Below are 26427 nucleotides of genomic sequence, written 5' to 3' on the forward strand. Positions count from 1 at the left end.
TCTGGAGGGCAAGGAAAAGGGGAGCTGGAAATGCCCCACTCCTCTCAGGTTCAGGGAGTTGCTCAGGCAGCGCCCGATGAGCATCTGGGAAGGGCCGCCCTGCCTGGACTTTCCTCGTTTTACCTTGGGTCGGTGCCTGAGAGGGGACACCAGGCTCCACAGACCCTGCGTCTGCCCCAGGGTACCTGTTGTGGTCTCTTCCTAGCAACTAAAACTCACCCCCCTGTTTTCCCTGACCTGCTCACGCTCCTCATCAGTCATTGGGGGTGGTATGTTGAGAAGAGCCAGAAGGGGGGTCGGCTTCATGAGGTGAATGCTGCAGAGCTCTCAGAGGGAAGGTGGCTGTGACCTTGTTTGCAACTGCAGGCCCTCCCCTGAGGAGAGAGGTTCATCGGCCATTGGCATCCAGCAGCCTGGTGTCTCCTCATATCCGAGTGTTTCTGTGACACTTGTGTTGGTGTCTCTGAACAGCCTCCCCTGAGAAAACTGAGATGGTTTTAAAGGTTGAAAGTGAATGAGAGCCCATTTATTGCTTGCCGGTGCATGAACTGTACGTCTCCAAGCTGATGGTAAAAGTGGCTTGAAAGTGCAAAAGCCCAACCAAGGTTTTAAATTTGACCGTGTATCTCCAATGATGGTTAATCAATAAAACGCAGGAATTTACATGGGAGTCTTTGTACCTGATGGCCATGTGCAGATTTTGTGGTAAATGAAAATCATGGGACCTTAGAAGCAGCACATATGCTGAGCAGACGAGTTACTCCAAAGCGCTGGTTTTGTGAAAGCAGCGGTATGGCAAGGGTATGAAGAGCTCGCACGGATCTGCCTCTTTGCTCTCCTTGCTGAACACACACTCAGCAGAAAAATAAGCGTCCCATAGCCCAAAAGCTCCTATGAAGCCATAAATTAGGACGAGCATCTGTCTTTCTGCTCCTACATCTATTGCAGACATGCTTCATGCTCTAGCTGCAGTTCCTCTCTCTGTGTGTGCTCTGCCTATGGATGTTACAGAACATGCCTCTGATTTCTCATTAACCGCAGTTGTTCAGCATAGAATCGGCCGTTCGTCTTGGGCACAGCTGAAGCGGGCAATAGCCAAGCGGGGCAGTGATGGCAGCCTGGGAAGGCTGTGTTTCAGACCTGCAGCGCTGCATCCCTTGGGTGGGACCCTGAAACTGAAGATGCCCAACAACTATTCCCAGCGATCTCTGCCAAGACCAGAGGGTATTTGGAGTGCATAATGACTTTGGGTCTTTCCTTGAAATTCTAAGCTCTTATTGTATCAGGAAAAAAATCAGTGTCCAAATAGAGAAGTCAGTCCCAGCCCTTCTGGGAGAGAAGGATCCTTCAGTTCTTGTTTCTATCTTTGTTCCCTTTCATATTCTCTTCCATGGTTGAGGATGCTATTGTTTACTGCTCTCTGTTACTTGGGCATGTCCTGGCACACGAATGCACTTCTTAGCGCATTGACCCTCGTATTTGGAACTGCCATGTAGAGGAACTAAATGGCATGTCCAAGGACACATGGGAAAGTATTGTGTCAGCAGGAATTGCATCTAAATCTTCTGCATTCCTTATTATTGGTCCCACCACAGGCCAGTCTTGTTTCTGGATTGTCTTTTTAAAGTGGTGATTTATTTCCTTGGTCTCTCTCCACTTTGTGCTTCAGTTTCTCCCTTGGTGGCTGTGCCCTTTTCAACATCTGCCCTGTTCTGTGTTCGTAGAGGGCAGGAATAGTCCTGCCCCCTGCACATCTTGGCCCTCTGAGGAGACAAGATACTAAATTATTTTAAAAGGTGGCTTACTCCATTGCACACTTCTGTGCACCTTTAAGGTTTCATCCAGGCAAAATCTAACTGATGCTGTTATTCTTCTGATAACTTGACAATGGGGGTTAGAGGATATTGGCTAGGGATTTTTTTGACTGTGTAAGGAATCCTCCTTATCAGCAATTTGGCCTAGGATTCTTCTAGTTGTCCTGTGTTTGAAGATGTTTCCTGCTATGGTTTGCTCTTAGTCATTTAGCCTCCAAATGATACACTGATTTTTAGGATGTAGGCTAAACTCTTTGGAAGTATGGGGCCAGATGGCACGGCAGAGATGTATTGCCCCTAGAGTGGTTGGGCCTTGCTCTCTGAGGTCTGGGAAGGGGAGATGACTATTCTGAAATGAACAATGAAACGTGCAGGAGGTATTCCACAACTTCCCTGGAGACTAGATAACAAAATTTGTGCAGTGTAGGGTGTACGTGGCACCACATGACATGAGGATTTTCTCTTTTTCTTTTTAGAAGGAAACGTGCCAGATAAGTAGAGAACAGGTAGACTGAGGGCAGGAGCACTGTAAAATCAGCTCCTTACAACTGCAACATTCATTAACTTTGATGTAGGCAGGACCAAGAGGGAATAATGGAGAGCTAAAAATTAGGTCTGTTTTAAGCTGCAACAGAGATCTGGCTGCAGATGCTTTTCTGTCTTTTCAAGCTAAAGAAGTCAAAAATTTTCTAATGCAAGTGCCTGGATTGCTTGAATTTTGTCATGGGCTTTTTCTACCCCTTGGTGATCTGGATCCCAATGCCTTGGGAGTGTCGCTCCCAGCATCTGGCCCACTGTCTTGGGCAAGGTGGGAAGGTAATACAGTGTTATGCTTACATACTGGAAGTGCTTCAGTAGTGTGAGTTGCTACTGTATTTCTAGAAGGTATAGAAAAGGCTCTCTGTTTTCTGTAACACTGTGACACTCCTCGTAGGCTTATAAGCACTACAGTATAGAGAGATCCGCAGATGCTTCTGGCTGCACTCAGACACTTTCAACCCTACCCAAGGTGGGTGTCTCTGCCTGGTGTTTCCTATTGGCTGTTTCTAAGTATTCAGCCCATCAGAAACTTTAGTTTCAGGGACTAAAGTGGAATTTAAACTATCTGAATATAGTCCTTTGTGTCAAATCAAATGATTTGTTAAAGCGAGGCCAGATTTGCGGGGAGAATCAATCTTTTTTATTAGATCAACTGATGTGGAGAAAGCAGAAAACTTTCAGGCGTATTAACCCTTCTTCTGGCCTGCGTTTGTATTACAAGAACAGAGGGACCTGTCTACCAGGGGAGACTGTGCTTTAGGATACATGTTCACACCAACTATTCCTCAACGGTCTTGGTCTGAACGCAGACATGGGTGGCATTTTTGGGCCTGCTTGTACACTTTTTTGGGGGAAAGACTTGACTCCCTCTGTGTTTAGACACTAGATGTTACTACACAACGAATAATGGGCTCTGCTCTGCAGCTGACTCATTGTGCAAGTCTGGGGCTAATTACGGAATCCCTCCATGCCTCAATTTCCATCTGTAAAATGTCACAGATGCCCACCATTCATAAATCGCTTTCAGATTTCCAGATGAGGTGCTGTGTAAGTGTAGAATAGTGTTAGTTTATACATATTGTGCTAGAGTATAATATAAAACACATGCAACAGAAGAGCCTCACAGATGTGTCTCTTTCAACTGCAAAAGGCAAGGCCTGGGCTGATGATTTAGCACAGCACTAATTGGGCTAAAATAGGAGATTGCTTTTGTACAGATGCAATTGTCATCGTTAAAGTCCTCATTTACCAACAGTTTTTGGAGATAGCCCAGTTATTTCCTATTGAGGAAAACTGTAGCATCTTGGGTCTTGAAGCACAGCAATTTATAGCCAATTTCAATGTTTTTATAGCATCCCCTACGCTGGCTGTCCTCACACTTCTGGAAGGGGACTGTTCCATTGTTTATTTTGAATGTGCATCTTGCTTGGCCTGTAGCTGCACTTAGCACTTTTTTGCTGCCTGCAACTTTTTGGGCATATCCTAATCTCAAAGCAGAGGCATTTGACTTGAGTCATTTCCATTGCCATTACTGGGTGTTGCATACACAGGAATCCCCATTTATTGATAAGAAAGCTGTTCCTGTGGCTGCAAGCGAACGAGTGCCTGGCAGCTGTTCAGCATTAAGTGAATTCTCAGAGTTTAAAGGATTTGTGAGCTGTGATGGTTTGGGTTTGGGCGATTAACTTTGGTGAAGTGCTTGAGAGTGTCTTCCAGACACATTTCACGGAGAAGGATGAACTTAAACAGTTAAGAGATTTGATTTGTTTAAGTGCCCTCAAGTTTCCTGATTGTGCTGTTGGGTATAAACTCTCAGTGTGTATGAAACCTAGGAGCTCCTTTTGACTGCAGGAGAATTATGGTTGTTCCTTCCAGTTGCAATCTGGCCCTGTGCTTGTTTGAAAGTGCCAACGTCATCCCGGCATCATGTGGCAGCAGGCACCAGTGACTGTGCATTGAGCCTCTGAAGCTATCCTCTAGCTGTTTAATTTTAAAGCCCTGGTCGGGGCTTATTTGCCAGTGTATTGTTGCCTGCTGCTCAGAAGTGATTATTGATGCTGAGCTGTTGTGAGAAGAAGGTGTGGGGTTGGGGGGAATGAAGGTGTCTCTGCAGATATCCAGTTTCTTCTTGGTGTATTGCAGACAAATTGCACCGTTCTGCATTTGTCCGGTTTGGACTCACTGGCTGTTCTCCCCGTTCCTCATTAGTGCTCAGAGGGAGGGTCAAAATTCATTGTCAAATCCTCCACAGCTGTAAGAGTAACATAATATTGGGGCTGAGTGCGTGGGGTGACAGGCGTGGGAGAGAAGATTGGCTGACACTCAGCCTTACCCAATGCTTGCCATGTTCCAGGAGAAATCTCCCCGGATGCTGGGCCTTCAGTCATGGGTCTAAACTTGCCATTTAAGGCATTTTTTAGGAGAGTTTCAAGGTGGAGGCTGCTAGAACCTCAAAATGAAGCTTCTCAAACTACTAACAGCATGATGTCTCTTAGGGGACACTTATACTATGGTGCTCATTGTTGTGTAAATATCATAAATCAGAGAAAGCACAAATAGGCAAATTGTGAATAAAGGCTCATTCTCACCAGAAAGTAAATGAATCCCCAAATTTGGAAGCATTTGGTGAGTTTGGGGTTAAAATAACAGGATGCGGGAATTCTGGAAAACATTTTGGCTATGGATATCCTCTGATTTTTCATTCTAAAATGAGTTGGAAAAATAGCCTGGTGTAGCTATTTTTAAGAGTTAAAAATCTGAAACTGAAATGTGCCTGGCTAACCCCAAGTGGATATTTCTTTTACTAATTTTTCTTCATCCAGAAGTTAATAAGGAAATAACAAAAAAGGACAAACAAACAAAAACAAGTCCTTTGCACAGCCTTGTGCTAGCCACTAATTTGATGCAAGCGTTACCTTGTTCTTCACATTATGGGGACCAGATAGATGATAAAAGGGATGCGCCGGGGCTCCTGACTTCCCAGTGTCCCTCATGTCTCAGAGAACAAAATCACAGCTGCAGAGAAATGCGGAAGGGATTCCTCTTTCTGTTGCTCAGATCTATAAGGACCATTGCAAGGCTCAAAGGGATTTAGATAAAGGCCAACAAAGGGTAATTAGCAGAATTAGGCGGAGTATTGATCCTCAAGAGACTGACTATCTTGTAGCCTTGAACCTTTTCACTCCAGCTCTCAAGCGCTGAGTGACAGTCATTAGCCTTGTGCAGAGCAATGGTGTGTTGAACAAGGGCTGTGGGGTGCCGTGCAGAGCCCGGGGAAGGAGCGCAGTGTGGGGACGGAGGGTTGAACCTGAAGCTGAAATGTTGACCTGGGAAATCAAAGCTTTGCAAAAGTGCCCTTGGCACTAGTAATAATAATACATAGTATTCTGATGTTCAGGGAGGCAAATTCTTCTGAACTCAGACCATCCTTTTCAGTTGCTTAAACTATTGTTTTCGTTATTGGTCTTCCAGCTAATTTTTTGTCTTGGCTAAAGGAAGCCAAGTGCTAAATACTCTGGATGAGGAACCACTAGTGGTTGACTGAACATCCTAAATGTAACATGTTTATGGGTTACAGGGACTTTGTGGAGAAAGAAGGCGTCTAACCCTAGAAGGTGTCTTTAGTCCTTGCAGGTTGAAGTGTAATAAAACTCAAAGCAGGGGTAGAATTTAATGTCAGAAATCCAAACTAGAAACAAGAGGTGTATTTTCTTATACAACGGTTAACTTTGGATGCAGTTCACTAAAGAAACCTAGATTGTCTGGCTCTAGAGTGTCTTTCTGAAAGACGTACTCCAGTTAAGCACACATTGTTTGGCTCGAGACTGTGAGAGATTCTCTGACCTGTGATACACAGGTGCAGAACCAATATTATAAGAGTCCCTCCAGATTTTATGGTGAGCCTTGATTCGAATGTTTCCTTTTGTCTTGTCTGCTTCCTTATTTCATGTTACATTACACCATATTTTGACTGCATTTTTCCCTTGATTGCTTCTCCCAGCAGGGAAAAGCAGTCTCTTCTGTGAGGGCTGTGAGACCATCTCAATTGGAGATAAACTTTCAAGCATAGTGGGGTTCCCATGTGTGCTTGGACTGGGGTTGAAAGAGTTAGCCAGGTCCCATTAAGTATCACTCCATGTCATAGATCAGGGAGTGATAGAGAGATGAGTCTGGTTCAATGATGGTGGGTATCAGGCGCTGGTTTTTGGTGTATTGAGGACTGGACCAGCTATAGGAGGAGGATGTTTTCTGTGCCCTCAGCTTCCTTGGCAGGAAGGCATGTGGGCTCCCTCCTTTTAGTCTGGGGACTCTTAATCTAGCTTGCATATAGCCCTATCTTGCTGTGAGAGGTTTGTATATACATATTGTTCATAATACCTATGTGGCTTTATTTTCTGGCTTTTTATTTGCTTTGGTGTGCTTTACAGCCATGCCGTGATACAGTGGTGAAGCAGGGGAGTAAAGGGCTCACGGGAGGGTTGTTTTGTCCAACATCAGAAGTGCTGGGCACCCACATTACCACCGGCATCGCTTGGGAGCACCATGTTCAGCAGCTTCATAGACAGCAAGGCTTTAACAGACGTATGCTGGGTAGATAAAATCTTTTTTTATCATTTAATCATTTCAGTCTTCAGGCAACTATGCTGGGCTACATTAGTAAAATGTCCTTGGTGTTTCTAAAAGTAATAGATAATACATTTCTAGCAAAATGCGTTGCATCAAAATCCAGTCATTCCCTGCTAAACCTTACTCTGACAGATGAAGATGGATTGAACACGGATCTCGCAACTCGTGGTTGCCTGTGAATAAATGATCATGATCTAATTCCATATGCTAACAGAGCACAGGCCTAACCAGCAAAATAGATCTTTGGCGCTGTGAAAGAGCACAAATCCCCAGGCTGAGAGCAATTATGTATAAAATTAGTTAGTGGTGTGGGAGTGTGCATGTGTGAAATTTTAAATAAAACAATGTGAGTGATGTGAGCTGTTTAAGAATAGACCTGGGTGAATAATGGAGGTTTTTTGGGTCTATTTGCCAAACCAAAAAATTGGAAAGAAAAATGATTTGGGAGAAACTGAAATGGAAATTTTTAGGTTTTTGACACAACGTAATGACTAAAATATGGGTTTGGGTCAACCCAAATTATTTCATTTGACCCAAAGTGAACCATTTAGTTTCACTTAAGACTATTTAATTAGTTCATTTCATTTTTAATTTAGGGGAGTTTTGAAGTAAATGCTATTTCAAAACTTAAGACTGAAACATGCCATTAAGAAACTATGAAAATAATTTTTTAAAAAATCTAGAGAAAATATTGCAAAAATTTAAAAAAGTACACCCATTTTTTTCACTTGAAACTATGTACCAAATTTTATATGGGTTCTTGAATAGTAGTTGTTACTCCAAAGGTGCATTTTATAGTAAACTTTCTTTTTTGCTTAGGTTTTTTTTACACACACTTCAAAATCACAGAATATCATGATAATGAAAAAATATTTATAGCTTATCCAGAGGAAAAAAGCCTTTTCCTGTTGAAGAAGGTAGAAGAAAGTAGACATGAAAATGAAGTATGAATATTTTACAAGCAGAAAAAGATCAGATAGCAGTTCTCATAAGAAAGGAAATTTGAGCTGCTTTTAAAAGATAGCCTGTAAAGTTAAGGGTAAGGGTTATTATAATAGAGATATGAGAGAGAGAGAGATTACAAATGGAGAAATTTTGGCAGTGATCAGGGTCTCCTAGCAGAGATGGTGAATTATCTGTAATGATGGTAAAAAGACAAAAATATTCTATAGGTGTTCTGTTTCATATTGATAGGCAGCCTAATAACTCACAATTTACAGGTGAAGATAAAATTTTCCATCCTGTAAAATCCTGATGTGAAAACTGTGGGAGACAACAAACCGTCTTTGGTCAATGAGACCATCTTTAAATGTCTCTCAGCCTCCAGTTCCTTATCTGGGAGATACTTTAATTACGCTAACGGTCATGCTGAGCGGAAATGTTGTGGGGCTTTGTCAGTGCTGCTTTTGAACTTGGGATTAGAGGAACTGTGTGTTGAAAGCGCGTAGCCTACCGTTTTCAGTAGTTATTGGACCCAGAAAGGGGGCAAAAAGAAAGATGCTCTCTCTCCCTCCTCCCTCCCTCCTTCCACGTTTGCTTGTGGGTGAGACCCAGCCTCGCTCAGCCGTCTCTGTACTGCCGAAACAGAAGGGACACTGTAAGGTGCTGGTGTGTTCTGTGCGCATCCAGTCTCCGCGCGCTTAGGTTAGAGCATGCAATGTTTGCAATTCGGCAAGAATACAGATTTCCTCTGCAGCTGAACACGCTGACATGTTGGGGAGAGGAGGGACCTAATGAGCTAGCTCTTCTTTTTTCAGTCGGGTGCCTTGGCCTGTCTATCCCAACATCTCTGCTGTGAGAGACCCCGGCTATCTGGGGCTCTTCCCTTGCCCCTGTCTTTGCCAAAAGGTGAAAATTTGCAATGCACGCAACAAATAAATATCATGGTAGTAAACAGAGACTCTTGCAGCTGAGTCTTAATCATCCTACACTAAAAAAAACTCGGAGAGCTTCCCCTTACAGAGAAACAGTTCTTGCTCCAGCTTACTGGGTCCTGAGCCATGGCCAGGGCGTACGATATGCCGGTAGGAGCCCTTCCCTCCCGCAGCTCTCCAGACCTTTGATTCCTGTTTGCTCTTCAGACCAGAGGCTACTGGGCGACAAAAGTGTTCCTCCTCTCCACGGTTGCTGTCAGCCCTTTGCCTTTCACATGCTCAAACCCCATTACAGAGCTACAGACATGACTGATTCTAAACAAGTACAATTAATAAAATCTATCTAGCCAACATCTGACTCTCATTAGAGGAAACGTGTTGAAAAAACAGATCCCAGGTTGGCTGTGATTTATGGCTTGGGCCTGCTATCCTTCACAAGCACTGGCGAAAGCTTTTGCAAAGGGCCAGAACATAAACTACTTAGGGAAACTCAGTATCCATGTAAAAAGGCTGGAAGGGTCAAATCAGACAAATTAAAGAGGGGTGGAGATGCAAGCCCAGGCTGGCTGTCCCCTACTGAGGGCCACCTAGGTAGGCACAGGAGATTTGTGTTCATATTTCTGCCATGGAATTTGACTTCAACTTTCTCATGTGCCGGAGTCTGAAAGTGTCGCTGTTTTTTTTTTTCTGGCTAAACTGTGTGTATGTGTGTGGCAACAAGTGGATGGAGGGGTTAGTGGTCTGGTGGTTTATCTTGTGAGTGTCCAAATATAACGTCTCTGGAGCATAACATCTCAGGTGCTCACTGAGTTGACAGTAGAAGTTAGCTGTGCTTCTTACTTCCCTGGGAGTTTCGGGCTTCATCCTTTTCTCCTTGCAAAGAAACATGGTTGCCTGGACTAATTTAGCAGACTTCACTCACACTCTTCCAGATTTGTTCAGAGTCTACTCTGAACTTGGCCTGGAGAAGTGTCCACTAACTGAGAAAAACTAGTCTCCTGCTTCCTTTGAAAGACAAAACTTTCTTCAAACTGGGCCTACTCAAGTTGTGTGTTACTGATTTGTAAGACAGTGCACCCTGAACCGTAACAGCGTGGTGCATGGAGACCTGCTCTGAGTAGTCCTGATTGCGCAGCTGCTGGTGCAGAGTTAAAGCTGTTGCGTTCCCAGTGCTGTAAACATGGGCTGTTGGCATGACCTTGATGCAGCTCTGGCTTGCTCCCCCTACCCTGGGGATAACCAAGTTTGTCCTCTTTGTGCATGTCCATTTCTGCAAAGTGCAATGGAAGTGGTGGACTTCATTAGATGGAAAGAGAAGAGCTGCCAGGCAGGTTTTATCACAGAAATCAAATATACTCATTTATTTCTCTGTGTGTGTAACATTTGGTCATTTTTTATTCTCTGACCTTGGGTCCTTTACAGAAGAAATATTACGCTAAAAATGGATGAAAGGAAAGTAAGACTCAGAGGAGGAAAGTGCATTGTTTAAAGCCCCGAGCAGGTTGAAGCATGAGCTGCAAATGCGATTCTTATGTCCCGAAACTTGACTGTGTGCTACGCCCCATTGCATTGCAAGGTTGAAGTTTCTTGTAATGGCAAAATACGGTCTTGAAAAAAATGGCTGCAAAGATTTTATTTGTTTAAACAAAGGCTTTGTGATTCCAGAATTCTCTCCCCTTTCGTATGCTATAAACCACCTCCTCCGCCTCCCCTCTGAAATATGAATTTTGGAGTAATCCATCAAGAAAAAGAGAGACAGAGCCTTGATCCCTTGACTTCAGTTGAGCTGTGCAATTTATATCTACTGAGCATCTGGCTGTAGGGAAACCAAAAGCCCTTTTAATATTCTGCAGAGACTCTAGGTATACAAATGAGCGTGGGCTGTCAGAGCTGAGAAATGGGGCAGAGATGCCAAGAGGTTTCTTTGCTGTTTTGCACAAAACTCTGACCTGCGGCCCTATGGTGAAAGTTGGCCTGTTTTTTTTTTTTTTATTCTCCTCAGTGCCACTGTGATAATTGTGCTGAAATCATTAGAGCCCCATTGGTATAAAGCCGTTATCACGCCTTTCTTGTTTCAAGTGAGGAGTTTGAAGACTTGTGGGGCTTTCAGCCTTGAGCAGCTGAATTGTGCAACTATTTAATCATGAAATTATGCAAACGCTGCTCGAGCCCTGCAAAGCTGGAATACCAAGTTAGCAAGGCACCTGAAGTCAGTCCTTCACTGCTGTAAGACGCTTGTCGTAGGAACGTATCCGGAGTGGAAGCCACAGGCTTACAGCCCGGTGCCTGTTTGCAAAGCTGCAGCGCTGGAGGCACTGGCTCAGCCTTTAATCGAAGATCGGTCAAATGTAGCAACCATTAGATCAGGGTTAAGTGGGTCACTGCTGGCACAGGGTACATGACTTGTTATTTTTCAGCATGCCGAGTCTACCACATCTCTGATACGTTAGACTTTTCTTTCCCTCCAGTTGCATTGCTTTACCCATGCAGCTGGAGAGGGGGAATGGGAGGGTGGGAAGGGAGAGGTGTGCTAGGACAGTAACAGTGAGACATTATGGAGACGGACTGGGTGTCATGCGATATGCTGGTACAGTCTCATGTTCATTATCTCAATTATTTATCCTCCCTGCTGGAACACTTCTAAAACAAATCCTACCATGTGTTTTGAGGTTGGGCTTCATAGAGTGAAATCACAGCTCCTTTCTCGGAGTTTAGCTGGAAAAATACAAATCTGCCAACTAGGAATATGAGGGAAATAAACTGTGGTTCTGTGTAGCAACAAGTGATGGATTTCTGCAGATATGGAAAGCGTCTGCTCTGGAGTTCTAGGTCAGAGAGTATGTGTATTTGCCCCAACGTTATATTTGTTGCATGTGAAATAATGATGTGAGATTCTCAAGCTCGTTTTAATAAAGCAGACTGCTTTCACCCTGATCAGAAAATTCAACTTCACAGTCCCAGGCCTTGGAACCACCAGCCATCAGGATTAGACACTAAATACTTCAGTGCATAGTAGTCAGGGAAGATATTTATTAGCTTGATTTGTCACCACCATTCTCAGGCTTTCTGCAAGGACAGATAACGACCCCAGACCTTGAAGCAGCCTGGTCCCCAGTGTGTTGTGAGCGAGCTTTGAACGTAGTTTCTGTAACTGCAGTGCTGACCATTCATCTCTGTGTTTGAAAGCATCGTCCGTCTGTTGGTTAGATAAACAAATGTCACAAGGATTTTTTGGCAGGGTGACCAACAGAAGATCTTTTGCATTAGGACGTCCACTTTCTGGATTAGTTAAATGTCTTTTGGGTCCAGGCGAAGTACCTTGGGTGTGGATCTGGGTTTCCAGGCATTTCACGAAGGAAAGAATCAGAGTTCAAATCCAACTTGAGCTTAAGTAGTTCTCTTTCTGACCTGTGCTGTGTTTTCTATATGTTTCAGCGGACGTCACTGACACGAAGATGATATTAGTACAAATCTCACCATGCAGTGGCACTGCTGTTTCCTCCCCCCATCTGTCATTTTGTTCATTTAAATCTAACCTTGTGCTGCAAACACACGAGAGGGCTCTTTGAGACACTCTTCAAGAGCAGAGAGGGCTGCTGGACTGGTGCTGTTGGTACATTCTGTCCGGCAGAGACGATCAGACTATCCTCCCCCCCGGGAGCTGGTTGATTCACCCCTGTGCAGAGGGGTAGTACAAGCCCTTTTTTATGAGCTGAGCTCTCCAAAAATAGCTTAAATGATCAATCCAACTCAAATTATGCACAGAGATGGTTTTCAGACAGTTCAAGTCAGTCTCTCTAAACCTATGGGAGTTATTAATATGTGCAAGCCAGCAGAAGGGAGAATAGGACTCCATATTTTATTTGCTCTGTAACACATCTGGTACGCCTTTTGGCTCTTGGGAGCACTGGATTTATTCAGTCTTATCTTTCTATGGGGATGAGCAAGATCAAAAGCATGAAGCCAGTTACATGCAGAATGTAATTCCCTATTTTACACACCACAAGCAGATCCAGACCAAACAAGACTCACCCATTTCCTTCCCTGTGGGACAACGCGCTTATGGCACTTGCGTATTCATGGGCCAAGTCAAGCCAAAAAATATTGCCCAAGATCTATTGCAGAGAATAAAAATAAACAAATATTATTTCCTGTTGGGTGAAAGAAAGTCCATGTCAGTATTGACCAGGAAATCCCTCAATCTAAGTGTTTCTGAACCATCAGATGCTTTGTCTGCAAAATGTTGCGTATTGTGAGGTGGAAGCTCTATGTCTAGCTCCTTTGAGAAGCTATGCAGCTCCTCATAGATAGTCAATGAGAGAATTTTTTTGGAAGGTTTATGCAGTGGATGATTGGTTGCTGTTAGCACTCAAGCAATCTTCTTAGGCTGTAAATCACTAACGTGGAACAGCCAAGCTTCCTGGCCCTCTGAGCCATGCGCTAAAATCTTTGCATGGCTGAGAGCCATCAGTACATACCATGTGCTTCATAAAACTGGAAAGTGTTTGTGGATGAAGATTGGAGAGATTCCTTGGGGCTCCTTGTGCAAAAGGGGACAAAGCTTCTTAGGGGGGACAGCTGAGTCCCAGGTGTCGGGGTGATGTTTAGTCAGGCCAAAACCCACATTCACCCATTTGTCCCCATAGGTAGGCACTGGGTTTACTCAACATCCCCTGCATCAGTACAACCTCAGCCTGAGCTGCACATGGATGGTCTACTAAGGAGCTCAAGAATCACAGGCCAGCCTCCCCAGCCCTACGGAAATACCAGGATTAAATACTTCTTCTGTGGCCAGTCAATGAAAACTGGCTCTGGCCCTTAAGGAGCCCAGAAACGCAGAGATATGTATTTGTCCTCTGTGGGACATGAGATGGCAGTGATTCATCACCTGAATATGGATGGTTTATTCTCTGAAATACTTCATGCTGCAAGTCGTTTTCCCTTTTTAAAAACTGCTGTGCTTCAGAAGTCATGGTAGGTGAGTGATCCAGTCTGGAAAGCTTCTCAGAGAGCTGGGAATGGGCAGTTCAACACTGCTGCAAAGCGCTGGGGAAGTGCCTTGTTGACTGTCTCTGTTCAGGGCTTTATCCTCCTTTGCTCACTTTAAAATTGCTGAAATGAAAACAGAGGCAAAGCAGCAGACCTTCTGTTGACGTAAGTGATGTCCCTTGTATCAAGCAATGATTTTAAACTGCACTCAGAGCCCATTATGTTAATGTTTGTTCTTGCTGAGGCATCCTGTCAAGACCCTTTTGGTGGTTGCTACCTATCTGTTGCTTTTATGCAGCGAAGTGAGATGGAAACCACTTCATGCTGCAGCTCCGGTCTGCATCAACCCTGGGGTCTGTCTTGGATTTTCGTGCTGTCAGACAGATGATTTATTGTGGAAGTGGTAACAGGGCCTGGGAGTCCAGGAATGGAGCAGGATTCCACAGAGATGGGCATTTTGTATGTTCATTGATTTTCTCGGTATTCGACCAGGACCTAGTATAGGAAAGGGTATAGCACAGAGCTAAATGGAAGTAGTGGTTGTGTGGCCTGAAGTCCTGTGAGGTGGCAGCACGTGCCACACCACCTTGCACCACTGGCAGAACAAGTGTCTCTGCTGGTGACAACAGGTCATGCTGGTTGGCACCATGAAAAGTCTTACAACTAATTTTTTCTTCACCTACCTTCTACCTATTGGGAACTTGGTTTCACACTCTGCCCCACTAAACAAGCCCAAACAAGGCTCCTGTGGCTGTGACTGTTTACCTGTGCAATGGGTTTGAATACTTATTTTCCCCCCATAACTGATCTTGAGTCACTTTTCTGTGTGTCTTGGATCAAAAAAGGATCAGCGTCTGCAGGCTGAAAGCCGTGGATTAAAATGCAAAGTATGTAGAAATTTTACATCATTTTGTTTTGTTCTTTCTAGAATGCATGAACTGCACGAGACTAGCGGATATGACCGAGAGGCTAAACACACTTGAGGCCAAGGTAAGGACCTGCCTTTATTCTTCTGTTTAGCAAAAATTTCCAAGAGTTGCTGCTGAAAAAGATGTTGAGTTGGCAGCCCTGGAGAGATCAGGTGTCTGTTCTTCTGTCTACAGCGAGGAACACGCTGTGGTGGTGGTCCTGCCCCAGGGAATGAGGGCAGCGTTGCTGTGCACGTGGGCATCGCTCACCTCTGGCCTGGCTCCTTCTGCTTCCTGCACATCCTCTTCAGCTTCGCTCTGCCACACAGCTGCATCTCTGTCTCCCTTCTTCCCTGCTGCCACAAATGTGCAGCTGCTAATAAATAATAAATAGCTCATTGCTCTCGGCTGGAACACGTTGGCTCAGGCTTTGCTCCAGAAACAGAGGGCAGACGGAGCTGTGTGAAAAATCTCTTGCCTTCAGCTGGTTGATAATGTGGGGATGTAAAGCAGTGATTCCCCTGGCTCAGGAAAGAAGCAGACTCCCAATTCTGGTCTCTCTCACTAAAAATGCCTTGTAGAAACCTTATCAATGTAGAGCGCAAAACAGAGTAGTAACGGTACATAGGTTTTTCTAAGAATAGTTGTTCATTAGCCTGCTCTTCAAGTGCTATCCAGTCTTGCTTTTTTATCCCTTTTCTGAAAGATGGGAGGGTTTCGTGCGTGGTTTAGTGGAGACAAATGTTAAGGGGAGACCTACACGTTGTGGGGGGGGTTTTCTGCAAATTGTCTTAATTTCTACCTACTGGGATTCAGATAAATTGTTCCAGTCTAGCAACAAAACAGCTGAATCAGTCTGTCCGCTTTGAGCTCTGGTCCCCCCTGTGACAGCCCAATCCTGGCTGTTAGATATGGTGCTTTGGTCCCTTTAAGGCATTGTGCTGCTGTTATTATTCATTAACTGCTGGTTATCAATGACATAAAAGAATTTGGGGAGAAACCTTTGTGGAGGGGGGTGGTGGATGCGTGGTGTTTTTGAGGCTAGTGCATGATATTATGGTAATTTGGGAATTGTCTGTGCTGAAATGGAGTGAGCAATGTTGTCTGGAACTTCCTCAAAGCCTTCACAGTTGTATTTCACTTACAGGAAAATGAAGGGGTGGGGGGAATGAAATTCTGGGGAGCAGAATTGTTCGAGTGAAAACAACTGTTGTAGTGCAAAGGACAAAGATGAGCTGGATTGTTTTTCCAAGCAGCGGGACCTGGCAGGTGGGTGTTCTTTGGCAGCGAGGAGCTGGAGGCGTTTGGAGAGGAGAGAGGGGCTGGTGACTGACCTCTGCGTGTGCAGTCCCGAATCCAAGTAAGACATGGGACCAGCCTCAGAGAGACGTAAATCAGCCCTCCCATGCTCATCCTGTAGCCAGCTGTACCTTCCTTTGCTTTCCAGGGCTTTCTGTATTTGGCTCACTGGGAAATGATAACCAAAGACTGTCCTGACATCAGAGCATCAGTGCTCTGCTGGCTTGTGCTGCTCAGCACTTGTGTCGGGTAACAAAGCGTAAGAGGCTAATGGCAACCTCAGCCAGGGCCCCGGCAGGACTTCATGGAAGAGGAAGGAAGTCCTACCTACCCAAATCCCCTCGAGAAGTCTTAGCCCAAGAGTGAAACTGCACCCAGGTCAGTGGGTTTGTCTTACAGATATGAAGCTGGTTTAAACTGGGTGACACTCCCATCACCTGAAAGTAATCTGCTCTCTGGTGTTGGCACCAACTGCCAGATGCCCACAGTATTTGGGAAGTGCTGCCTGCTTGCCTACTGCATGGGAGCTCTAGTGAAGGCAGGAGCCTGTTGTCTCCTACTCTAACCTAGGATACTTGTGCAGGGACTGGCATTTGTCTCCTGACTGGCAAACCTGACGTGCTGTCCTTAGGAAATGCTTCCTATGTTGGCAGCCATATGGCTGCAACCTGCTCTGTGTTCAGGAGGGAGCACTGAGTCACCATCAACAAACACAGTGTTGATGGCTGGAGACTTCGTAGTCTTGTAGACCTTCTGACATGAGGAACAGTGAGGCGAATGCCTGCAAAGTTCAGTGCCAAGATGTAGCTAGCCAGATCCTGGAGATGATACCTGAAGGATTTTGGTACTGCCTCAGTCCCAGCCATAGCCAAGACCACACCACCTCCTCTCTGCCTTCTTGGGAGTGGGGCTTTGGGTAACTTGATTCTTTTCAGCTCTTGATCTTGGGTGTAGTGCATCATGTCTCTGTTTTAGTGCTGCAGTGAGGCAGTTTGTGTTGTTGCTGTGATGGCTTTCCTTCTGTCTTTACTATGCTCCCACAGAGACCCAAGTTGGGAGCAAAGCTCATCAAAGGGTTTACTTTTACAGAGGGAAATGAGTTATTTCTTTCTATTGTGAAGTACTAAAGCCCATATCTCTGCAAGGGTGCCTTCTGCAGCACAGCCCAGCAATGTCATTATCAATCTTTTGGATTCCACTTTGTTTGAAAAGCTGTGGGTGCTGTGCAAAAATTGATTGTAGCAATTAAATGGAGAGTGAAGCAACATTACCCAAATGCTGGTGCTGTTCACAAGAGAAATATGCTGATTCACCCTTTTTTCAAGGTTAATTTAAGTTCAGTTTGATCTATGTAGCAATGTCATGACCTCAGTTGTTGTTATTCAGTAATAGCTAGCACCATTAAAAGGTGCTTGAATTTGTTTAGTATTGTCTGTATTCCTGCTCTGGATTTTGGAGAAAGATTTCTATTTTGCTGGATGATTGGGATGTGAAGTTGTCTCTGAGCTCTCTAAACTGTCGTCTTGTAATGTCTTATTTCACCACAACAACAGCCTGAAGCTGGTCGGAGGAAGACAGGAGTCATGGGATGGGCACACACATCCCTTACCAGTGTTGGTGACTGATCCCCCCCTGATTTTTGCTGTCTTGTTCTGCAGAGGCAGATGTGGAAGTTCATCCTTCCTATGAGCAGAGATGGATTTTCCTGCCACAGTCCTGCTCCTTCTGGAGACAGCTGAAGTTGAGGAGCTTTGCTGCTTTTGCTCTTTTGAATTTCAGCCCAGCATGACCATGGTGAGCTCAGGGAATGGCAATGGGTAAGATCAGCCAGCTCAGCATAGCCAGCCAGCTTCAAGCAGGTCAGGCCATTGGCACCTGCTGTAAGGGCTTTTGAGGCATGTGGAGCCTGTGTAGACTTGTTACAAGTACTGCAAGGTCCAATGGTGAGAGCAAACGTGTGGAAAGCTACCTCTGAAGGCACTGTGGACCTGGGCAGATTGGTGCTGGGTGAGAAGTTTTGCTTTAGTAGAGTAGGTTAGAGACAAGCAAAAAACAGTCTTCCTCACACCTCTGCAATGGGGACAAGGAGCCAAAACCCTTTCTTGGTTATGGCCAAGGATATGTAAAGTGCATGTTTGTCCTCCAGTGGCTGTGAAAGGCAAGTTAAGGAAACTTAAACTCAGTCATGGAAGAAGATGATACAAGACTCTGGTTTCTTCTTTCTCCACTCTTCTTCTACAGGCTTTTATAGCTGTCCCCCTGAAAAACGGGGATATAACCAGGAATGGTCTCATCTTTCTTATTACAAGGATGAGTTGGTTTATCCAACTTGTAAGATCAGTGTCCAAATGAGGTAATAAAAGTAACCCTCTGATTTTTGTAATATGAGAGTTGGATCAGAAAGCAAGAAGCAAGAATAAACACAGAGCAAATGGAATGAAGAATGACTCATTAGGGACTGGTGCTTATATAGCCCTTGGGGAGGAGAGAGACTCTGAGACATGGCTGAACTGTGCAGCAGAACAAACTCTTCATGTGTCTTATGCTTTCCTTAACGCTGCTCTAGGTTGTCCTTGTGGCTGTAAGAGATGTTTCTGCAGGAGAGGAGATGAAGGGAGATGGAATCAGGTTCCATCCTCGTCTCCCCTGTTTCGAATTACCCTGTCATCTCCCAAGGATGGTGTTGGCCTGTTCTATTTGCTTGATACCAGACCCATTTGGGTGCCAGAGATTTGAAAGCTTGATTGATGGTGTTGAGCTTGAAATGTACAGGCCATGGGAATCTACATCAGGGAGGATGGTGTTGAGCCTGGGGTCAAGGACAAGAAAGTGTGCAGGCCAGAAGAAAACTACCCCCTCCCCAAGCCCCAACATGCCAAACCTTACTTCTCTCCCATGACATCTTACTTGACATCACTACAGCACCCCCTGACCCTGCGGGGAGGCTCATTGGTGGGAGGGCAGAAGGAACCCTGCTTTTATTTCATATGAAAGGTTTCTCCTTAGGCCAGCATGGCTTCTTAGTGGGAAGAGTGTACAGCCCTTCCTTTCTGAATTTCCTGAGCCTGACGCTGCCCTCCTGTGTTACAGGACTAAGCCCAGACAAACTCCACCAAAGCTCAAGGGAGCTGCAGTGTCAAGAGAGAGCTAGCAGGCAGTGCTAGCAGGAAAGCAGGCAGCTGCATAAAAATTTCTGCTCATTTTGTTCGCCCAGTTTCTTTTAATAAACTCCACCACAGAGCTATGGGCAGTGCTATATTAATCCCAGCTTTTGGTTGGAGCTTGAGTGCAGCATTTGATCTGAGTTGATATAACCCAGTCTTATCTCCTGACACTGCGTTTGAGAAGATCGTGGCATTTCGCTTACAGCTTTAATGCAGGGAGATAACGTTGCATATCTAGTGTCTGATTGATTCATTGTGTGATTGATAAATGACATGCATATTTTTCGCATGAAAACAGTCCTTGTAATGTGATTCTCCATGCAGAAGATTCTGAAAGGTTTTAAAGAAAATCTTTGTACTGTGCACAGAGTTTGATCAATACATTGCTATTTATATGAAGTCACCCCATTTATTTAGAACGGATTACCTCACAACACCTTCACTACCCTGTGTCTTTTGATTATGAAGGACCATTACTTGGAGTTTTAATGTAATCATAGTATGAAATGTTTCTGTATCTCTCCCTTCTTCCAAGCAGCTACATGAAATACTGGCAGCTGTCTGGGATGTTTTATGGGGTTTGTCTTTTCTTTCTCCGATAGACAATAAAACAATTTTCTGCTGTAGTGGAGAAATATTTGGAAAATAGAAAATGTTTCAAGGTACAGTGACATGGCCGAGAGATTGGGAGGGAAACCCCAGTTGCTTGGCTGTGAGGCTGCTGCTGGTCCTATAGAGAGTGGACATTAGTGGTTGCTTGACATTTCAAGGACTTTCATGGATTTTCCATGTTGCGTATGTGATTGCGACTAGCAGTTATTTATTTTCTTTCTGTTCCGAACAGGAAGGTGGCTTACCTAATCTCTAAGGTTTCCTAATGACCTTGTGCAGAATCTGCTTCTCCAGCTCCAGTAATGCATTGAATTTAAGGAGTATTTGGGCTATTTCACAGGTAGCTGTATAATAACCATCTGGTTTCTAGTAGCAGTAACAAACTTAAATCAATCCCTGTAAAATTTTTGATTTAATGCTGAGTTTTCTGTAGGTCAGTTAACGTAACATGTCCCTAAGAATAAAATGTAGCTTCCTAACTGATTTTTACAAGGGGGAACCATGAACCAAAACTGGGTGGGCAAACCAAATTTTATATCAATGTTCATATCTGAACTTTGCATCTGTCTCATTGGCCTCATTTTCTAGTCAGCAATAATCATGCTTATGGTTAGGACACTTGAGGCAGTTTGGGTGTCTCATTTGGGCACGCTTCCGTCTTTCAGAATGACAGTTAAATTCCTTTTCGTTCTCAAGTCTAGTAATTGTTGGATCTTATTTCTTATCACTGTTGGATTGAAGGAGCAATCTGTCCCCTAAGACTGTTCCATGTGTTTGGCAAATGCTGTAAATCATTCGCCAGAACCACAAAAAGGCTTTAAAGACCTCCTCCTCTACCATCCCTTCCCACAAAGTCTTTTAGTTACAAGTTTGGCATTTTTAGTCAAATAGATTTAATATTTTCATAAAATAACTTTGAAAAATTCTGTTTTCCTATGACATGCAACTTAATTTGCCAAGCAAATCCTATGTCTGCATTAGGAAATGCTTGTGGTGTGTTTAATACCTGGGAACATTGTTTACAAGCTTTGTTTTTTAAGAGAAATACTTTAGTGGACAAAAAGTAGGTTTCGGCAAGGGAGGTATGTGAGGAGCCTAAAGGATGTAAGTGCTCAGATCCTTTGGTAATCCCACGCCCAAACATGCAAACTTCCACTTGATTCTCAATCAGAAATTCTAGTGGAGCTTCACAAGGAAAGTATGATCGTAAGAGAAAAATGATTTTGGGTCCTTTTTTTCAGCTTGCACCAAGGCGAGCCAGGAAAGGACCAAGCCCCTTATCTTTTCCAGTTGTGCTGCTCTCTTCTTGCAGCTTTTCATTTAGAGTCTAGTGGAGGAGGAGAGCACGCAACGCATCTCAGCCTGTTTGAGCTAGCTGATGTGAATCTCTCAGCCAGAGTTGAGGGCTCCTCACCTGGTGAGAAGCAGAGAGCTGATCTCAAAGCCATTGCTGAGAACAGATGTTACTTTGTCAAGACTGAGTTCATCTCAGGCTGGCCTGGCTCCGTATCCGTAGCACTGCTACATCCACAGCAGGTGACAAGCAATAAATTGAGCAGAGAGGAATGATGTGATTTTGAGGGTGGAAGGTTATAGCTCCGATGTATTTTTATCAGGTGTTTTAAAGGAATGGCGGGGAATCTGATTTCACTCTGAGCTCCTTTGTGTCCTTTACTCTGCAATGAGCTCTTAGCACGGCATTGAAGGATTGCTGGATCCTTTCCACATCTAGCTTCTTCCCCTGGCTCTAACACTTCGGGGTGCCAGTGATGGCAGGCTGCATGGGCTTACAGCAGCAGAGGTAAATCTCCAATGTGTAGCAATATCAGAGAAGCTCCCCAGGTGCCTCAGAGTGCAGTGACCCAGTAAGACCACTGCCAGTCCTTCCCTCACTGCTGCTCTCTCAAGCAAAGCCTTGATGGTCTGATGGTCTGCTGAAGATTGCCTGCGTTTCATCTAGACTAGTAGGCTAGCCTGTGCTTTTGTGTCTGCTCTGATTCCCCCCCAGAAGATACCTGCTGATGAAACAGTCACTTTTTGCATCCTCTTTTTTGGAAATCCTGTAAAACTGTACAAAACCCCAAATACCTTTGCAGAAAGAGCATGAACTGCGCTACCTGTGGATTGGCAGAAGCCTTTGGTTCACATTTCTGTCTTCCATGCAATAGCTGATGACATAAACCTTACCTTTTGGTCTACACTGGGTCGCTACAATGACATCAGCTATTGCTCCCCACATAATTTATCAATATAACAAAAACTCCTCCATGCGCTAATTATCTTGTCCCCTTTGGCCAAAGCCTCTAGGATGTAATAAGGATGAAGTCACCCAGGTTCTTTCTGAGCACCTGGTTCATCAGATTTTAGTGGACGCTTACTGAATGTCTTTTGGCTTTTGAAACCAAGCAATTGCGTCTGTGTTGGAGCCTTGCGTTCACAGGTTTCGTATGGCTGCAAGAGAGATACCGTTCTGCATCAGATTTTGTAAAACTCCCTGTTTAGCTCTGTGTCTTGATGAATGATTAAAAAACTCTTCTATTTTGCCAAATAATTTGCTATAAAGAAAGATTTGTCCAACAAGTTATGCAATTACCATTATTAATCAGCTTGCATCTTTACAAGATCAAGGGAATCTTATTTTACACTGGAATTTTTAGTTGATGGGCTGGATTCATGCAGTTTCTTTCCCTCCTCTTTAGAGAGGGATGGAGGGGAGTTAATTCCGCCAGTGCTTCAAGAGACCAAATATCCCCTGTTTATTAATTAATAATATCCATCTGGATTATGTCAAATGATTCCCTCTGCATTTCCATGGATTTTTATCCAAAGAAAAAGCATTCTGAGCCCTGTTGTATCAATTTTGAAATCTTTGGAAGCCCGGCTGTTCTTTCCTTGTTTCTAGCACCTACTAGTTACAGGACATCAGGAATGCAAGCGGAGGACGGATGATGGGAGGAGGCTGTGTTTGTGAAATCTTCTTTTGATGTGTGGGAACAACCAAAATAAGGTTCTTGAAAGCCACTACAAGCCAAAAAAAGTCCTCTGACACTGAACATCTCAAGAAGATGAAAACCTTCCTCCCATTTCCATTGTCCCTGGCCTGAGCTTTTGATCTGACGCAAGAAATGTGGTATGTGTCTGAAGTTTAGAAAGTTTATGCTGGCAAATACAAAAGGGGGAGGTGGGTTGAGTAAGCTGGGACTGAGCTTCAGGCACATAACACTAATGTCCCTTCTGAGGGCCCTACGCGTGAGCGGGCCCCACAGTGAGTAGCCAGGCTTTGAGGCATGGAGGAAGAGCAAGCACCAGATCCTATACAGAGGTGAGCCTGGTGGCTCTGCGGGACTCGAAAGACCCAGGGGTGAGTTTTGCTGGCAATAACCTCTGGTGCTGGCCTGCGAGCTCCTTGGCCAGTGCAGTGCATCATCCCTCCTGCGTTCCCTTCGCGTTCACACGCCGTCTCCTACGTCGGGCCTGTCTCCTGCTGCGGTGTTGGCAGGAGACGTGACCCCATTTCAGTTCTTTCCAGCTTTCTGACCCAGTTCAGCTGCGTCTGAGAGGTGGGGTCTGGAAACCAGAGACAAGCTCTCGTGCCGGCGGGACCTCTGTTGCCAGAGGCTCCAGTTCAGCGTGTCCATTTAGGCTCAGCTTTGACTTTTTGCTCCCATGCATGCAAAAAGACAAAAGCCCAAGTGTTCTGCAGAGTTGAGGCCATCCTTCACCTTGTGCAATGCAGCGCAACCTGGGGAGGAAAGGCCTTCGTGTCTTCTGCAGGGATCTGCCCTCCTGGCACCACAGGCAGCAACCACAGCTGCCCTTCAGCTGGTTCTCTGTGCCTGCTCTGGTTGGTTGGGTAACTAACATTACCCATGGCATCAAGACATATTTCATTTATATGGCGGCATTAGGATGTTTTCTGCCTTCATTCTTCATGGAGGCATAACTTTTGCATTGGAAGCGGTAATAGCAAGAGAGGTGGGCACTTCTTGCAATGAGGATTTCCAATCAAAACCACACGTTCTTCTTCATTTGGTGTTATCCCTCTCTCTATCTCGACCTTATTGACTAGAAAATACCAAGACTTTAATACTGAGACTTTAATACATTGCACATTTTGCTAATTTGCTTTCTGGCTGTGAGCCTCTGTGGTATCATTTTCCAGCAGTTTACTCAGAGGGCTAGAAACTTTCTTTTTTTGTTTAATGAAAGTGGGAATTCTCCTCGAGTCCCTTGACTACAGCAATGGCAGCCTTAAGAAAAACAGAACGTGACAGAAAATAGATGAATGGCTCCAATGCTATTGCAATAATGCGTAAGGACCCCGTTTGTGCTGTGCTGTGCTAGCTCATGAGAGGACATTCCTTGTTGAAAAAACTGTGTATAGTTTGAGCTTTTGAATGTGACTAAATCCCTCGTGGGTTTCCTTCTTTAGTTTGGCTCTGTGGATCTCCTCTCTTCTTTCTACTTTATTTCTTTTGGGCACTTCTTCAGTCCTAATCATAAAAACTAGAATTTCTCAGCAATTTCAAGGCGGGAGACTTCCTGACCTCTATCATTTTGTGCCCAGGGAAAATAAACTTGTTACTATGGTTTGAGCCTTAATGACTGCTAAGTATATATAGTCAATTTGTAAAAGAGCATACTGGATTATTCTGTGCATGCCTTTAAATCTTTTACAGCGTTTATCAGCAGAGCGCTCATTTAAAACATGTTGTTTTAATGAAAAGGATACCGTTGCCACTGTTTTGTGTTGATTATGTGGTAACATATTTTTATTATCACCCATAAAAATTATTTGGAGCTGTTCCACTCCAGATGCAACCTTCGGCAGAGCTGTGCTAGTGCCGCTCGTGCCGCCGAGGAGGGCCCCGGACCCCTGCAGTTTGCTGGTCTCTGACCATTGCTGCTATTGATTTAATATCACCTCTTCCCACAGCACTGCTGGGCTGCGGCAAAATACCGTCCAAGACAGCCCTTGTCGGTCCCTTCCTCACAGCAGGAGAATCCTAACCCTGCCCTGGCTGTAGCCCCTCTAATTTGCCACCTCCAGGATTAGCTTTGCCTCTGTTGCTGAGTACACTTTAGCAACATCCAGGTGTTTTGCTGGGGAAGTAAGAGGGTAATATAGTAGTATAAAGTGATTCAGAAAAGGTCTTCAATGCACACTTGAGTCCCGTGTCAGTGGGAATTAAGCACGATTATGGTAAGGCACGTGCTTAAGTGTTTGTTGAACTGATAGCATATTCCCTTGAAAGTCTGACAAATAAATCACTGGGCAGAAGCACAGAAGTGCAGGAGACAGACTGAACCGATTCCTTCCTTGCCTGGCGTCAGAGAAGCCTGTTGAATAAAAGCATTGTGACCTGGTTCCCTTTTGCTTTCTTATTACTCAGAAAGCAAGACTGTGGATCCATGAATAAAGATCCTTGCAATAAAGGAAGAATTTTGCTTGTTTGCAACAGCTGAGGTTCAGTTCCCTTGCACTTAACCTAGCTCCCAGTTTAATTAGTTTCTGATTCACCCCTGTCAGGCCAGTGCATTCTGCAGGAAGTTCATCATTTCTGGCACTGCTGCAATACTGGCTCTCACCATGCCTTGCAATAAATAAGTGATAAACCTTGTAATAATTGCAAGTTAAAAACAAACAAGTGGAGCCAAGTCACTCTCATTTATAATTGCAGTGTGACTTCATTATGTAAAGACAACACAGCATGTAAAAGCTGAAACTTCTAGGGATTTAGTGGAAAGTTTGAGCCATATTCTCTTTTATTTCCCTTATCCCTGAATCAGTATTTGCTTAGGTGGTTTCCAAACAGGAAGAGACAGTGCTGTAATAAACCACAGTGTTGCACTCCTCAAACAAATTTCCCGTGTAGCTTTGTGCTTAGAAAGCAGACTTTGCTGGAGGTGCTGGATGCTTGGATCAAAACTCTTAGTTCTGGAAACCTCAGCCCTGCTCCTGCCTTATGGGCATCCTGCGTCCATCCTAGGCAGGCAGCTTTGCCAGGGATCGATCCAGCTGCCAGGTGAGCGGCAGGGTTGCTGCTGCATCCCAGGCGTGGCTAATGCAGGGGCTGCCGACCCTTTGGCTGCCCCACTGGGAAGGTGGGTGTTGCCCCTGGCCTCTGTTTAGCTTCTCTCTAGCAATTGGGGTAAAATCCATTTGCAGCAGAGCACGTGGGCTTGGCACTCCAAGTCAGTGCTCCCAGTGGGTTTGTAATTGAAGGGGTAGTTAGGCTTTTTCAAAAGAAATCTGTAGACTACTTTGTTATGCCACCCTCGCTTAGTGGCTGGGAAGGCAAGGGGGATGAAGCATTTAGATTAAAATAGATTTTTTTTTTTTTCCTTAAAATCCTAATTTTGTGAAAACTTTAATTAAAAATGTTGATTATAAAGTGCAATGAATGTTACCCTGGGCTTCGCTTTAATGGAGTTTGTCAGTGGGCAGAGTCCACCTGGGCCCTCCATCCCTCTACTTCTTCTGGGCGGTTAGGTTTTTTGCAGCCATGTTAAAGACTAACTTCCAGTTTCATACGGGCCACCAGTGGCCAGGGGAGCACAGCTTGATGAACAGTGGTCTAAATCACACAGGGAAAACGGG

At 44.6% G+C, this 26427-nt stretch overlaps 1 protein-coding gene across 7 annotated transcripts in view; it reads left to right on the plus strand.

The window, feature by feature from the left end:
- COL26A1 (collagen type XXVI alpha 1 chain) overlaps positions 1-26427 on the plus strand; it is a 195883-nt gene that overhangs the window by 139533 nt on the left and 29923 nt on the right. For all 7 annotated transcript variants that reach the window (XM_076354551.1, XM_076354552.1, XM_076354548.1 and 4 more), the window contains one exon: positions 14772-14833. In XM_076354551.1, the coding sequence (XP_076210666.1) occupies positions 14772-14833 (62 nt within the window). The remainder of the gene's footprint in view (positions 1-14771; positions 14834-26427) is intronic.

This window comes from Aptenodytes patagonicus, chromosome 17, assembly GCF_965638725.1.
Source record: "Aptenodytes patagonicus chromosome 17, bAptPat1.pri.cur, whole genome shotgun sequence".
Classification (NCBI taxonomy): Eukaryota; Metazoa; Chordata; class Aves; order Sphenisciformes; family Spheniscidae; genus Aptenodytes; species Aptenodytes patagonicus.